General features: G+C 44.6%; 1 protein-coding gene across 8 annotated transcripts in view; it reads right to left on the reverse strand.

The window, feature by feature from the left end:
- Positions 1 to 1,634: 1,634 nt before the first annotated feature.
- LEF1 (lymphoid enhancer binding factor 1) overlaps positions 1,635 to 14,815 on the reverse strand; it is a 112,261-nt gene continuing 99,080 nt past the window's right edge. For 3 of the 8 annotated variants that reach the window (XM_033106375.1, XM_033106373.1, XM_033106379.1), the window contains 2 exons: positions 14,467 to 14,507; positions 1,635 to 2,844 (listed from right to left, as the gene is read on the reverse strand). In XM_033106375.1, the coding sequence (XP_032962266.1) occupies positions 14,473 to 14,507 (35 nt within the window). In that variant the 3' untranslated portion in view covers positions 1,635 to 2,844; positions 14,467 to 14,472. The remainder of the gene's footprint in view (positions 2,845 to 14,466; positions 14,508 to 14,815) is intronic. The other 5 variants (XM_033106372.1, XM_033106377.1, XM_033106376.1 and 2 more) reach the window with 3 other exon arrangements.

Consider the following 14,815-nt stretch of genomic DNA (forward strand, 5'->3'; position numbering starts at 1 on the left):
GGAGTCAGCTCTGAGCCTGCTGCAGGGAAGAAAGCCAAGTCACTCCAAGAGCAGCAGCAGCAGCAGCAGCAGCAGCAGCAGGGGCGGGAGAGGCCCTCTGCCCAGACACCCAGGACGGCGTCTCTTGGCAGGTACCTGTAGGGGGCGCTTGACTCTCCTTCCCCAGAACTGCTGCCTGCAGAAAGCAGGGTTGGGGAAGAAGGGCCAGGAATGAGCACTGTGCTGTGACATCATTATCTGGGCCATTATTCTGAAAGCAGTATAGACAGCAAGGAGGGGACTGAGCTTGAGGAGGGAAAAACCAGCTCAGAGAGGATGAAACAACCCATTTCTTTCAACGCTGCTCACTCATTTTTTGTGTCATAAAAATGGAGAAGGAACCAGGGAAAGGACTTGGTGGGCTCTGGGCGAGCCTTGCTTTTCAGTTTTATATCCTTGCTGTTTACTTAATGGACAATCATTAATCAGTTTCCTTCTAAGATCCAGAAGAGCCAATCGATATTGCTACAACCTTTTTGCTGCCCCCCCCCCAAAGTTAACACTGAAATGTCACCTCCTACATAATTTTGTTGGATTTTCTAGTTAATTCCTGAAAAGGGCATGGTGGGGGCGCTTTAGGCAGTTGTAACTACTTGTTTCATGTGCATTAAGAAAATTCAGAGATAATTTTCAAATGAATATGAAACCTTTATAACAAGTAGGTCCCTTGAACATAAAATAGACATTTTTCTCTGGTTCAAGTTTAGGACTAAATGAAGAGGAATTGGAGAGGTTCCAAAGGATAGTAATGAAAATGATTAAAGGACTGATGATGAAAGGTTCAAGGAATCGGGATTACTTAGCCTGGAGAAGAGAAATTTGAGGGGTGATTTAATGGCAATCTTCAAGTACAGTATGTGGAGGGTTATTACAAGTATGGTAGCCAGCTGTTCTCCAGCTGTACTGAAGGTTGAAAAAAGGAGATAGAACTAGAATTGCAGCAAGAGATTTAAGTTAGACCAGTGGCATCCATGGGCCTCAAGGCTAACTCAATGAATGGAACAACAGTGTGGAAGACCATGAAATATTGTTTTACACATAAAATATGTATATCTAGGCTAATTCAGATATCAACCTATATACTAGTATAATAAAAGCTTAAGGGAGACTCTAGAATACAAACTCAAAATTAGGAAAATGTTGACTTTGGGAAGACAAGTGGAAGTTAAAACCTTCCTTCAGCACTGACCCCAGGGGCACCTTGATTTGGGGGGCCCAGTTTGAGAACCCATGACCTCCGAAGTGGAAAGCACCGGCACACGTGCAGGGATGGAAGCAAGCTCACAGCTGGGGGTTTGAGATACTCAGGAGGGACGTCAATCCCATGAATCCTAGTGACACTCTTCTTCCCTTTGCCCCTGATGTCTGTCTACACCTGGGAAGGAAGTGGTGGGGCCCATGCCATACCAGTAACTCTGAGAACCACACGTCTTAGACACCGTGGAAGGTGTCCCTTTACCACAGGTGTTGGCCTGTCCCAGGAGAAGGCTACACCAGCAGGGCCCGTGAGATGTGGACAAACCGCTCTGGTCTGGCCTCTGGATTTAGTTCACCATTACCAACTCCAGATTATCAGGAACGTCACTCTTTGAAACAATGACACTTTTTTTTTTTATGTTTTATTACAAAGCTTCTTTTAAAAAATGCTCAGCACGTTAACTCAAACTGGAATGACAAACATTAGATGATAGTTTGGGGCAAAGGCTGTGCCTTGCTATTTTAAAAAAAATGGGTACATCAATGCTCATTTTAACAACTGGCATAAAATCCCACTAATTGGCTAATAAAAACAGATACAAATACAGAACATTTAAAGTAATAACAATTCAAGTGCTGGGCTTTTTACAAGAAAGGAGTGAGAAGGAAAGAAATGAAAATTCACTGCAAACCAGTCTACTGAAAGTATCTGTTAAGGTTTACCATTAAAAAAAAAAAAAAAAAAAAAAGGAGAGATCACAAGAAAAATAAAATGAAATAGTACTGCCAACTGCTACCAACAGTGGATTTGGCTGTTACATTTATTTAGCTCCATCGAACACCTTAGAAGACAGAGGCCACTATTTGTTACAGGTCATTCACAGAGAAGCCATTAGGGACAAAATGTCACTCAAAAAAAGGCGGCTTCTTTTCATTTCGCTTTTATTTCAAACTTTTCCAGATCTTTGAATTTTACTTAAAAGCTCATAGCTAGCAAAATATACAAGAAAATTAAAACTAAAAAGTGTAAATTAAAAAAATTCAAGTTTAAAAAAAAAAAGCAAACAGAAGATTCATCCTTTTGCACTGTTAAATAAAAGCTTTAGGAGAAAAGAAGAGAAAGAAGAATGGAGACAAAGAGGGAACTCTTCCACAAGTTCCCCACCAGGACGCTGATGGATGTGCTGGCTGCCGGCCGGTTGCTCATGGCAGGCAAAGGCAGCCAAGCTGCTGTCCTTGCCAAAGGTTACAGGTGTGGTTGCAAGATGCTCTGGGAAGTGCGTGGCGGACATGAGGGGAGGCAAGCTGCTAGCTGACCCAGGGCCTGCTAGCATTCTCGTGTGCTTTTTCATTTTCTTTTAAAAAACCTTTTATGCTTTATTTTGGAACTTGGCTCTTGTAGTAGATGAAAGGGGGGTTGGCAGTGATTGTCTTTATGGATCAGTGTCTCTAGCAGTGACCTCAGGGTGAAGTTGATGTCAGTTCTCCTTTGGGGTCGACTGGGCAAGCCGTGGAGACAGTCTGGGTTTCAACAAGCTTCCATCTCCAGAAGAGGCCCCGGGGCCGCTGCCTTGGCTTTGCACGTTGGGAATGAGCTTCGTTTTCCACCTCAGGAAGGAACACACGACATGCTGTTAATGTGAATTTGCCACAGGCCTTTTAGAGATGGTAACCTCTGTTGCACATAGCACATGCCTTAAGATGTCTGCATTACATTAATCCACTTTATTGGTTTGGTGATGAGCAAAACGGACTGCCCCATGGTAGCCCCAAATCCCCAGACTACGTCAGAGAATACTTGATTCAAAATGTTTATTTTGGTTCCACGTATGTGTCTATGTAGGTATAGGTTATGACGTGAAATACATTTAATACTTTGGATCATGGTTTACAAAAAAAAAAAAAAAAAAGTGTGAAAAACATCAAGAAGAATGGCCAAACGTGAATTGTAACGGTGGGCCGTGGCCAGACCAGGGAAAGGTTATCATCTAAAGTGTGTGAGTTTTTTAGTTCACTGTGGGAAGCCACTGTATGACTTTGCACCAGATGAAGCTGTGCTCCCATCAGCCCGGCACTGCACACGCCCAGGGCAAGGCCCTGCAACCAGGATGTGCTCTGTCCACCACAGTCAGTCCAAGTTTTCTTAAGATTTTACAATTCTCAACATTTTTTTTCCTTCATAATAACTAGGCTCTCTAAAGTTAGCTTTGGAATGTACACTTGACAAGTATTTAAGTAACTGTTGTTCGATATTACTGATAATGCCTTTCAAAAAGGAGAATCCCCAAATCCCAAAAGCTTAAATAAGCTGAGATTTTAAAAAGCACTTAAAAATAAAACATAACACTGTAACAAGATGAGACAAAGACAAAAGGAAAGTGAAAGCATCCCCAAGTTTGGTTCCGTCTCCCCGGAGAGTCTCTGCCTCCCGTGCTTTGACCTTAGGAAGGCTGCCTCGTTTAGACTCTACCTGGATCCCCGACTGTCTCACATGAATCCCAACCCTTCATGCTTGTGCTGTCTTTGCTACCAGCAGACGCTGCCTTCAAAAGAAATTCATTCTAATAGTGGATTTCTTTATGCTTTTTATTTGAGTGGAAAAGAGGTATTAGGGGAGAAATAGAAGGAAGCTTTGAAATAGTTTAATAATGAAAACTAAACTTGGGATGGTGAGTTACAGTCTGTAAAGTGCTGTTCACAGAAGGAGAGTGGTCTGTGAGAGGGGCGCTGTGACGGGAAGGAGAGGCTAACGCCCTCCAGGTGCGTAGAAGGCACATGGCCCACAGAGAGCCCCGCGAAGGTGGTAGCTATTACTGTGCAGGTGACTGCACCCCTGCCAATGCTGTCCCTCAAAATGACTCATCAGAACTGTGCATCTGGGTCATTACTGAACAATATAAAACAAACAAAAGCAAAACAGAAGGAAACGAGCCACAGAATGTTGTCAACTGAGGAGGTCTTCGATGACAATTTCAATTCCTATTCTCCTGCAAAATGACCCTTTCCCTGTTTAACCGGGAAACACATACTAGAACGTTGTGGTTTTCTCAATTTAAGCAGGGCAGGGATCCTTCACCCAGGAGGATCACAGAGCCCCAAAGGACCCTCCCTTGGCGAGGAGAAAGGAGCAGAGCCCCCGGCAGAGGTAAGGGCACCCGCTGTTGCCAGTCACATCGGACTTCTGAACCACAGGTGTTCAAAGGTTTGCTCCAGGGTGCTGCTGTTCCTGCTGAATGAAGAACGGCCTTGCGGCCCTGGGCTCGGAGCTCACAGCAGCTGGAGACAAGTGCTGTGACTCAGGATGGACTGTCCAGGAATGTCTCCTGGCGGAAGACAAACTGTCCCTCTGTTGGGATCCATCCTACCCCCAGCCCAGGGCTGACTCTAAGGTCACGAGGTAAAGAGGACCTCTGCGGCCCTCCTGAGGCACCCCCTCGCCAGCAGGGCCTGAGCCCTGCCAGCCTGCACCGAGTCATCCTCTCTCTTCCCCAAAAGCGCCTTCTCCTCCCTTTTTGAGCTGAGCACAGTATTAACATAATTGTTAAAACAAACTGTCCAGAGGGGCCACGTATCACCGAGATAATACACACTTCCCTGGAAAGAATCTCGACATCTCCTAATAAAGCCATTTCTTTCTATAGGTATAGTCTCACATTTCCCCACGGTTATTGCACTATTTCAGTGTCCTCTTACAAATCCTCCTGAAAAGCTGGCTTCAGAAACCCTCTGTACAATTAACTGTCAACCAAAAGGGCAACTTGTGCCCACCCGGGATGCTCTCCTAATAGTGGAACGAGTATTTAAATAAATCAGCAAAGAAACTGTCTCGCTATCAGATAAGGAAGCCTAAATCCGGCTGCTCCTAAAAACACAGCGTTGTCAAGGGCAAACCAGGTCTTACCTTCAAATGAGAGAAATGGGGGCCTGACAGTGTTGCTTCACAGATATAAAACTGGTCAAATCAAGAGTCTTTTCAAGAAACCACAGGCATGAGGCTCGGAGACTGGAGACTTCCCACATCTAAGGCTTCACTGGGGGACTGTGGAGGCTGGGCCAGGCCGGGCGAGCCCCAGCACAATCAAAGCTGCAATTACTGCTCCTGCTTCAAAGGGAGCCAGCGAGACCCACCTCCTCCATGTTAAGACTCACCCTCCTCCACTAGGAGTCACTGCTGCTGCTGGGCCGCTTTAGAGTGGATTTGAAGGAGACACAGGACCATCCCTCTCCTCTACCATCCAGCTGGAACCCGTGATGCTCTCCTGGACCAAACTCCAATCCGGACAAAATATCCCGCTAACAAAACGCAACCAGGAACCCAAGTGGGCCGAGTCACTCATTAAGAGCCCAAGTGATAAAGGGAAATCGAAGGATTTCGAGATGGATCTGTTTCTGGCAGATGAATAGTATTGAGTCTGGAGCATTAGGGCTTTCCAGGCCTTGTCTCACAAGAAGTGAAAAAAGGGAAAGGAGGTTCATTCCTGCTCCATCAGCTCTAACATAAAATTCTACCACCAGAAGCTGAGGCTTCACCAGCCCTTTTCCTGGGGATTCTGCAGCCCAGCCCCTTCCCCAGCCTGTCCTCTGGCCGGTTCAGCCAAGGTGGAGGGGAGGAGGGTCAGCATGTGGCCAGGAACTCAGTCCACTCAGCAGGCTAGGCCAAGCTGGGGCTGCAGAGCTGGTCTGTGGGGAAAACACGTGACGCCCACCCCGGTGCCATGCAACATCACTTCCTTGTTCAGAAATGGTGAGGAACCCAAAAAAGGGGGTTGGAGTAAAGATCCTTCCTTCATCATCGCCCTCCAAATGTTATTAGCTAGGAGCAGGAACTTAAGTGTTTTTAAGTTAGCACATGAAATCTATGAAGAGAATAGCAGAGATCAGTTTCAGGAGAGGCGAACAGAGGCCGATTTTAATTGCCAAGATTGCCTTAGAGCAGCACTTCGCACACTCATGTCAACAGTCTTACTGACAAAATCCTGGTATTTCAGGGTGCGAACTCTCCCCTTGCGCAATGCCATGGTTGGATGATGAGACATGCAGACTTCCAGCGCAGGAAGTAAACCTGACAGAGCACGTCTGGCCCTGTCATTTTAGAGGAGACTGAGGCGCACGGTCTGACGTGACCCCCAGAGAGTACCCAAGCCGCCTGCTTCCATGCGTCACAAGCCTCGTTGACCCCAAGGTAGCCTTGTCTGCAAGAAGCTGGTGAGGGGGGAGGAGGAAGAAAAGCAACGTCCGCTGAGCACGGAGGTGCCAGGCCCTGGGACAAGTACTTTACACGTACAACGTCCTAAAATCGTCACAGCAGCTCCACGTGTTTCAGCCCATTTACAGGTAAGGAAGTCAGGGCTGTGGGAGGTTGAACGACTTGCCTGAGGTCACCCAGCCTAGGTGGCAGGAGAAGCCTTTGAGCCCTAAACACATGTTCGCTCCAGCACACCTTTCTCATCCTTCTGTCAAAAAGAATCAAGCGGCTCTACTGACGCGCAGGGACAGTTTGAGCAGAATCGCCTCACTCATCTGGGTATCAGTTATTCAGGCAGGTTCAGTTCCAAAGAACACAGCCGAGGAAAGGGAAGTGCAAAGGCCTCAGGCTATCCCAGTACTCGCAAGAAGTTCACACACACACACACACACACACACAGGGCACATCTCACCCTTCCTTACCAGGGCTCCCTCCCCCCACCACATGCCAATCTCAGGCCCCATTTACTTTGCATTTATATGTTATCTAAATAAGCTTTGTTTTCTCATTCCCAAATCCACGCAATATCAGAAGGAACATATTCCTGTATGGGAGGGGTACAGTCACAGACAGAAAAGACATAAAAACATTATAAAGAGCAGATTTTTAAAAAGCTGACATGATTTGGGGTCATTAAGAGTAGTGGCAAAAAGTTCCGGTCCCTTGTTCACTTATACTACATGCCACTTAGATGCATCATAGGATAATGGCGTAAAGTACTAAGAAATACCTAATTCCCACATATTTTGTTGAGGAAGACAGAATTGCACCTAAGAGTTAAAAATGACATGTTTTGATAATTCAGAGAGGTAAACCTAGAGTTCTCTGGGAAACCCCATTATCCAGAAGGGCTCATTTCCTCTACAGTTCTACTTGGCTCAGTGAGAAAAACATTTCGTTAAACAAAATTTGTCCAAAATACATTTTAGCTCTATCAACGATTCTTAAGTGCATTGATCTTAATTCAATTTCATGGGCTTTCATGAACAATACTACTAAGTATTACACATCTCAAGAGGGTTTTATTTAACAAGCCTCATACTTCTATTCTTTAATGGCATGTGATCAACCTTGCTTGCTAGCCAAGGGTCCAGTTCCCTGGCAACCTAAACACAATTCTAGCTCCTCAGACCATAAAAGAGGGAAAAAGAATTGATGGCAATTGACTGCAGCACAGCAGATTTTAAAAGCTTTCACCATCTGTGTGTTCCCCTCCCAATTTCTTCACTAACACAGCTGTCTAGATACAACCGCCTTGTGTGCTACCCTAACAGCCCAGCCACCAGCTGCAGTGCACACCTGCCGGGCTGCTGCCCCGCGCCCTCTCATCCCCATTCTGCACCGCCCAGGTGAGAGCAGCCAGCCTGACAGCCGTGGGTATAGTGTGACCCTCTCCTCTGGCCACAGCTCACGGATCGCTAGAGAAGTCTGACCACGCTGGGCGAAACAGAGTCCCTTCTCTGGAATTTGAAAGAATCACCATCTTTTTTGGGAGACAGATAACTGTAACAATACGTAGGCTTGGGAGTTCTGGGCACATGGATCAAAGAACTGAAGTCAGTCTGCAGAAAGAAGGAAGCAATTTTCAGGGAGGGACATATTATTAGAGGCAGAAAAACCATTTGAATAGCTTTTCCAATGCCATATTCTAGTCCTCTCTTTGGCTCAACTGTCTTTGGCTTCCACAAGATGCTCCTGTAGCCTTAAAATAGATTTCTCTATTCTCCTTCAGGGAGCATGGGTTGTTTTCTGCTCCTTGTGGCAGGCAGAAATGCCCCTGGGCTGGGCTTCCATTCAAAGGACCACTGCAGGCGGTGCTTTGGGGCAACGCTGAGCAGGGTGCAGATGTTTCCCAGAAAATGCCTACTTGGGCCCCACGGAGGCCACACAGCTGCCACTGCCAGTGCTGCTGTACCATCCCTCGGTCTGTCTCCCTTACCTGACAGCCACCCACCTTCAGACTTCAGGCTCCCTTCCCAAGAGCCCTAACCCCTGGGCATCTCCTGCTTGTTCAGTGACCAGGGCCACTGAACAAGCCTGGGCTCGGGGCTTCCTAAGTGCTTGCCTTAGTGCCGAAGTTTGTGACAAAAAGATGAAGAATGGAAAACAGGATGTCATTTTTTCACTTTCTAATTGTCAAAACCTTAATTTTTACTTTGAGACTTTTGACAAGCCTTTCTAGCCGCTTCCAATTTTATTATTTTGTAAGAGCATGGCTTCACTTTCTAAGCAGCCTTGCCAACCCAAGAGGCAATTACCCAGCTTATTGATACTTAATGTGGGTGACCACAACTGCACTTGTGCAACACCACTGAGAGCAAAGATTAGGCAAGTGTCAAACTCACCAAGGAAAGCTTCAAAAACTATGTTACATATACGTTTTTCTCAGTGAGACCACTGAAACTGTTCAGACTGCTCCCCGGCTCTGCGAGGGCAGGGTAAGTCTCGGGCTTTGGGGAAGGCTCCCGAGAGAGCTCCCGGGTCACCGTCCATTACCTCCTGAGATGTCTCCAGCCCCACTCTGCTGCCTGTCAGCTCTGTCGGGAGGCTTCACAGGACCCAGGGGCCCCAGGTTCCCAAACCTTAACCGCCTCATTAGGCTCTCAAACACCACCATCAAACAGAAAGCTAGAAACATTTTTTTTAAAAAGATACAAATCCAAGCACTGCACAATTAACTATTGCATTCTATACTGTATTAGAAATTACCTCTCCCACACACCTCTTGGCCAAGGAAAATAAAAGTTAAGGTTTTTATTTAGTAAAAAGATTTGAATTTCTCAGTTTAACAAGTATACAAGATAAAGATTACGCCAGAGCCAAAAACAGTGTGTGAGAGTATGTCTGTATCGAGTGCCTATGTGTTTAACAGGAGGATTATTTTTGTGTATTTAAAAAGATTGCTTGTTTCTACTTTTAAGTAGTTCTTTGATATTATGTAATCCAAGGAAATTATTGAAATATCACAAGAATATCTTTCAATCTACATAATTTTAAGATGGTGGGCTTTTTGTATTTGTTTGCTAAAGTAAATATTAACCGATTTGTCAAGTTATATTTTTAAATTAGTAAACTCAGAATGATAATCCTCTCCAGTTTTTCAAAAATTTTAATTCTTTGCTTCTTTAGTTCCTGGTGAATTTTAAGTAAGGAAGAAAAGGAAGTTCAGTTATATGATGACACTCTCTGACTTCTGACAAACTCTTGAGATGTTACATATTCCGAATCAGACATGTACCAAAACACTGGAAACTCAGAGCAACTCAATCTCTATTCTATCCATCCCAAGAATTCCCTCATGACAGGACAGCTTAAATGTCACCTACTCCAGGAAGCCTTCCTTGACTGCACTCTGATTTTCATACTTTCTGTTTTTATTTTTACATAATGTACTATATGCACCTCCTTCGTAGCATAAAACATTTTATAATTACCCATTTGTATGTCTATATCTTCATAAACTCTGAGTTCTCCAGGAAAGGTCCATTTGGCAAGTACCCCCATTGCCTAATGCACTTCTTGATTTGCAGTAGGCCTCACTGGATGTTTGCAGAGTGAATAAACAAATGATTGGCATTCGTGATACTGGCCTTCCAGCTGGGCCCAGGAGAATGTGCACAGTCTCATTCCCTGTGGCCCTGGGCTCCCAGCATTCCCACAAGTGACAAGTTAGTCCAAAAAGCTAAGGATGAACTTGGCTTTCTTGAAAGACCCACAGCTTGGGAATCACCACCACCACCAACCTTGAGAAATGTCTTTTATGGAGCCCTTTTCTAATTATCCTAGAAACTGTTGAAAGGTGTTGTGACTGGGTTGATGCTAATTTCTTGGTTTCACCATGATTTCACCGGAGTGCATACTCTTATATAATACACAAAAGTAGAAACATACGGGGAGCAGGGGACAAAACTGGGTCTATGAGGAACTGCTTAATCAGCCAATTTCTATTTCGAGTTGCATTAGGTAATTGCCATGGCATTTTCCACCCCTACACCCTCCAAAAATGAAAGCATTAGATGAAACATATACCTTTTAAGGAATAGAGCACAAGATTTTAGAGGGGGTTTTTGGTTCACTGAGGAGTTTTTCTATTAGCAGGGATATTTTTCTTGTAGTTCATTGTTCCCCACTAGTAATACGAGTTCTCTAGCACTTTAGGTAGGTACATGGATGTAGGAATTTTCTTAAAGGACACCAAAATAGTGTTAAGTTTCACTGTGTACATAAAAGAAATAAACCCTCTCAAAAAAATCTCTTCCTGTTGGAATCACGACATCTCCCTGCCCTGTGCTCCATCAGCTTTACCTTACTGAAGACAGGAGTGTGAGGGATTTAGCTAATAGCAACTACTTCCCTTCAAAACAGTAAACTGGTCATGTGAGACTTCACATCACACTATCTGCAGGATTGAGTCTAATCAAATTTTTTATCTGTCTTTGTTTTGTGTCTAAGCGTGACCTAGTCTGGCAGACAAGGAGCCATTCGATCATGTCACAGAGAATCAGGCCCCATTAGAGGCCCTTGTTCTGGGGAGGAGAAGGGCAGGCGAGGCGATCTATGCAGGAACTGAAAACCAACCACAGCACGTACAAGTAATTTTCCAGATCATACAGGTGCTTTAACAGTTATATAAAAACCACTCAGAATAGACTGAGGACTACAAATCTGTAAATATAAGAGACCCTTGTCTCTTTACTAACACTGGGAGGCAGTGTAGACCACGGAGAGCAAAGCAGACTAGGAAGTTAGAGCTGAGCGGCGGGGGAAGTTCGAGGCCATGGGGACAGCCGTTTCCTTCGTGCCCAAGGAACCCGAGGTCCACCAGCATTCAGTGACCTGCCCCAGGCCATGCAGCTTACGGGGGGCTAATGTGAGAGGCCAGGGGCCTTAGCCCTAGTCTAAGCTCCTTGTACAACACGATGAGCTGTTTCCCTTGTCTTTCATTTCTTTTCCACCGCTCTGTTCCAGAACCACACACAGAATACCCTCCTCATTCTTCAGGGATAACAACTGGGTATTACCACGCGCCACCTCCTCAGAAGGGCCCTTCCTGACCATCCAACCTAAAGCAGACTGCCAAGTCCATTCCCGTTGTATTTTTATGACAGCACTTACATTGTCCTATTTATTTTTCATCAACCACCCTCATAGCAATGTAAGCACTACGAGAGTGGGGAACTCCTTTGCCTCATTCAACACCATATTTCCAGGTCTTACGAAGCAACCTGGCATTCACTAGGTGCCCAATTAATGCTGAATAACAATGAAACAAGTCAGCTACTATACACACCGAAGCTTCTGAATTCCTAAAACAAAGAAAGAGGTGAGGGGAAGAGTAGGAATGTTATCGTTCCCAATTTATTGAAATCTTTACAAACGCAAGTCTGAGCTCCTCTCTGCTCAGTAATTCTTATCAAATGATGGCCAGTGCTGCTCTCCCAAACAGGACCAGGTGAGGACAGTGACTTCAAAGGCTGCAGGATGGATCTAGCAACGAGAGGAGAGAGGATCAAGAGAGACTCCATGTAAGTGACCCTCCTCCATCTGCAGCCTCACCGGGCGGCTGGTGGGATTTTTTTCTTGAGGATGGGGGAGGCGGGGCACTTTGTTTTGCTTTTTTTGGTACAGGTTAGAGAGGACACCTTAACCTTTATATGAAAAAAAAGTAAAATAAAAGACAAGAAAGCACCATGATAGCTGTGACTTATTTTTAAAAAAATGTTTGAGATACATCCTAGGAGAAAAATATACTCAGCTTAATCCTTAATCTAAAACACCACGTAATGTTAATCCAGGAGGACACAAAAATCAAATACCAAACTCAAAAATACAGAAGCACATTTCTGTATGATTTTTTAACAGAAACAGTGCTAAAGATTTTGGAGCCATCAGATGATGGAGTAAATCAATGCCTGTCTGTCCTCAGCACACTGAACTTTGGAGGATTTTCCATTTAGAGGAAGAGCATGGAAAGGACTGCTGTCCATGCCTGTGTTCAGTAATTAAAAGGACATTCTTTCAAAAAAAAAAAAAAAAAAAAAGAATGCAAAGAGCCCACAAAAATTTGTGCACATGATTGTTGCTAGAATTTCTTCTATCACAATGCCGTGAGCTTCTGGGGGCAGGGCCTGTGATTAAGTTCTTTCTGTCTCCTCTAACTACATGGGGAGGCCCGCTCAGAAGAGACCCTCAATAATAGCCGGTAGGTGGAATTAAATCTGGGTGTCTGTGATATCCTTCTTGGGATTCCTCGTTTGGCACCTAAATGAAGGGATGATCCCGTTTCACTCGGAGAAAAGCCTGCCACTCAGTACTAGTTTAGGAGAGTTCTGATATCATAAAACTACAGTGATGGCATTTTGAACCAGAGGAGTCTGACTAAAGATCAGGGAAGCTGCAGGGAGGAGAGGGCACCTGAGGGTGGACAGAGGAAGGCAGGTACATGTGACACAGGCACAGCTGTGGGAGGTAGATGTCATTATTCCCGTTCCATAGATGAGGAAAATGAAGAAGAAAAAGCTCAAGGAGCTCGCCCAGACACACAGTGGACTTAAAATTCTGATCTCTTTGGTACCAAAATCTCGGCTGGCCTCTTTGAGAAAGTCTGTTGAAATTTCAGCCCAGAATTCAGTTGTAAAAGATTAAGGAAGGGTCACCTGGTTGTAACCAAGGACCAAATGACCTGCAGGGAATGCTCTTCTCCTGCAGAGCAAGCACCTCGTCTGGCAAAGGAAACGGGCTTTCCCACACAGGACACCGTGTGCAGCGGCCTCCATCTGTCTGGGGGACTGCTGATAATTTGGCTTGCGCTGAGCACAGGACTCATGGGGACAGGTAGGAGGTAAGGAAAGGTGGAGAGCAAGGATGTCTGTAGGCAGAACTCTGGGGATAGGGGCAGACGTACAGCTGCACTCAGTGGTTTGCACTTCATCCTCTGGACGATGAAAAGCTCTAACTGTTTTGAGTTGGGAAGTGATATAATCAATTTGTGTTTTAGCAAATCCCTCTGGGAGCAACATGGAGAATGACCTGGAAAAAAAGTCTGGAGGTAGGAAAATGATCCAAAGGCTGTTCCAACAATCCAGATGGAAAGTCTGCACACCTGAGTTGGGTGGTGGCAGTGACGAGTGTGAGAGGAAAGCCAGACAGACCAAAAAGGAAAAACAGACAGGACCTGGATGCAGGTTTGCTAGAGAGAGAGTAGAATCCAAGGCGGCTCTTCTGAAAAGAATTGCCATCAGGAGAAGATACGGACACACCATGGATTCAGAGCTTAGCAAAGACCAAATCAATGTACAAAGCCAGGGTCCCAGGGCTAGTGGTTATGTGGTCAAAAATAAAAGAATCAGAGCAAAAAGAAATGAGATAAATACTACTTACAAATACTAGAGGGAGATCTAGCAATGGTTACCAACAAAGAAAAAACTTGATAGCAGAATACAGTTAATCAAATAAGTAGTCCCCATGCCATACTTTTAAATAATAGAAAAAAATAAAGCACATATGTTTTTCTCACTAGAAACAAATAAATTACTTTTAGGTATCTATATATCATCTCAGTTGAGAAGAAGACTCTAAAGAGCAAAAACTGCCGAGTCCTGAGATAGAGCGAGCCTGGGTTCCTCACACCCGGCTCTGCCTTGGCTGAGGAACATGGCATTTTGTTTGCTGGTTTGTGTTGTTGTTATTTTGTTTTTCAGGCAGGCAGACTTGCGACTCATCACAGTAAGGAATGGTTGAGAAGAAAGACTTAGGGGAAAAGGAATAGAGAAAAATTAAAAGGGAAGGGAAGAAACGCATATGATATTGCAAATACATAGCCGGTATAAAAACCATCAGAGTTTTTAAAGCGCTCGTTTGATTTTGGGGGAGTTTCCTCTTTAAAGGAGCAAGGCTGATTGGCATCCGTATGAGCAAGAAGATTCACAAGCAAGTGCCTCTGTCTATAATTAATGTCAGCAGTAGGACCAGAGAGTCGTTCTTACCATGTTTCAGATGTAGGCAGCTGTCATTCTTGGACCTGTACCTGCAGAAAATTGTGTCTTTAACAAATTTTTACTGAAGAGGTTTTTGAACATTCCAAATACGTAGTAGCTACAACATCATGTGGACTTGTTTGCTTTACGTTTTATGGTTCTTATACCAGCCATTTTTATTTGTGCAGTACTAGTGGCCTTACTTTTAATGAAAGAGAAAAGGGGAAATAAATACAACCTCACTGATTGATGCCTTGAATTAAAGTACAGGAAAGGTAAACCCTACCATCACGTTTTATATTTTTTAAATAACCTAAACCACAGAAAAAATTCTCAAGCGGATATAAGGTAGCATATT

Source organism: Rhinolophus ferrumequinum, chromosome 5 (genome assembly GCF_004115265.2).
Source record: "Rhinolophus ferrumequinum isolate MPI-CBG mRhiFer1 chromosome 5, mRhiFer1_v1.p, whole genome shotgun sequence".
NCBI lineage: Eukaryota > Metazoa > Chordata > Mammalia > Chiroptera > Rhinolophidae > Rhinolophus > Rhinolophus ferrumequinum.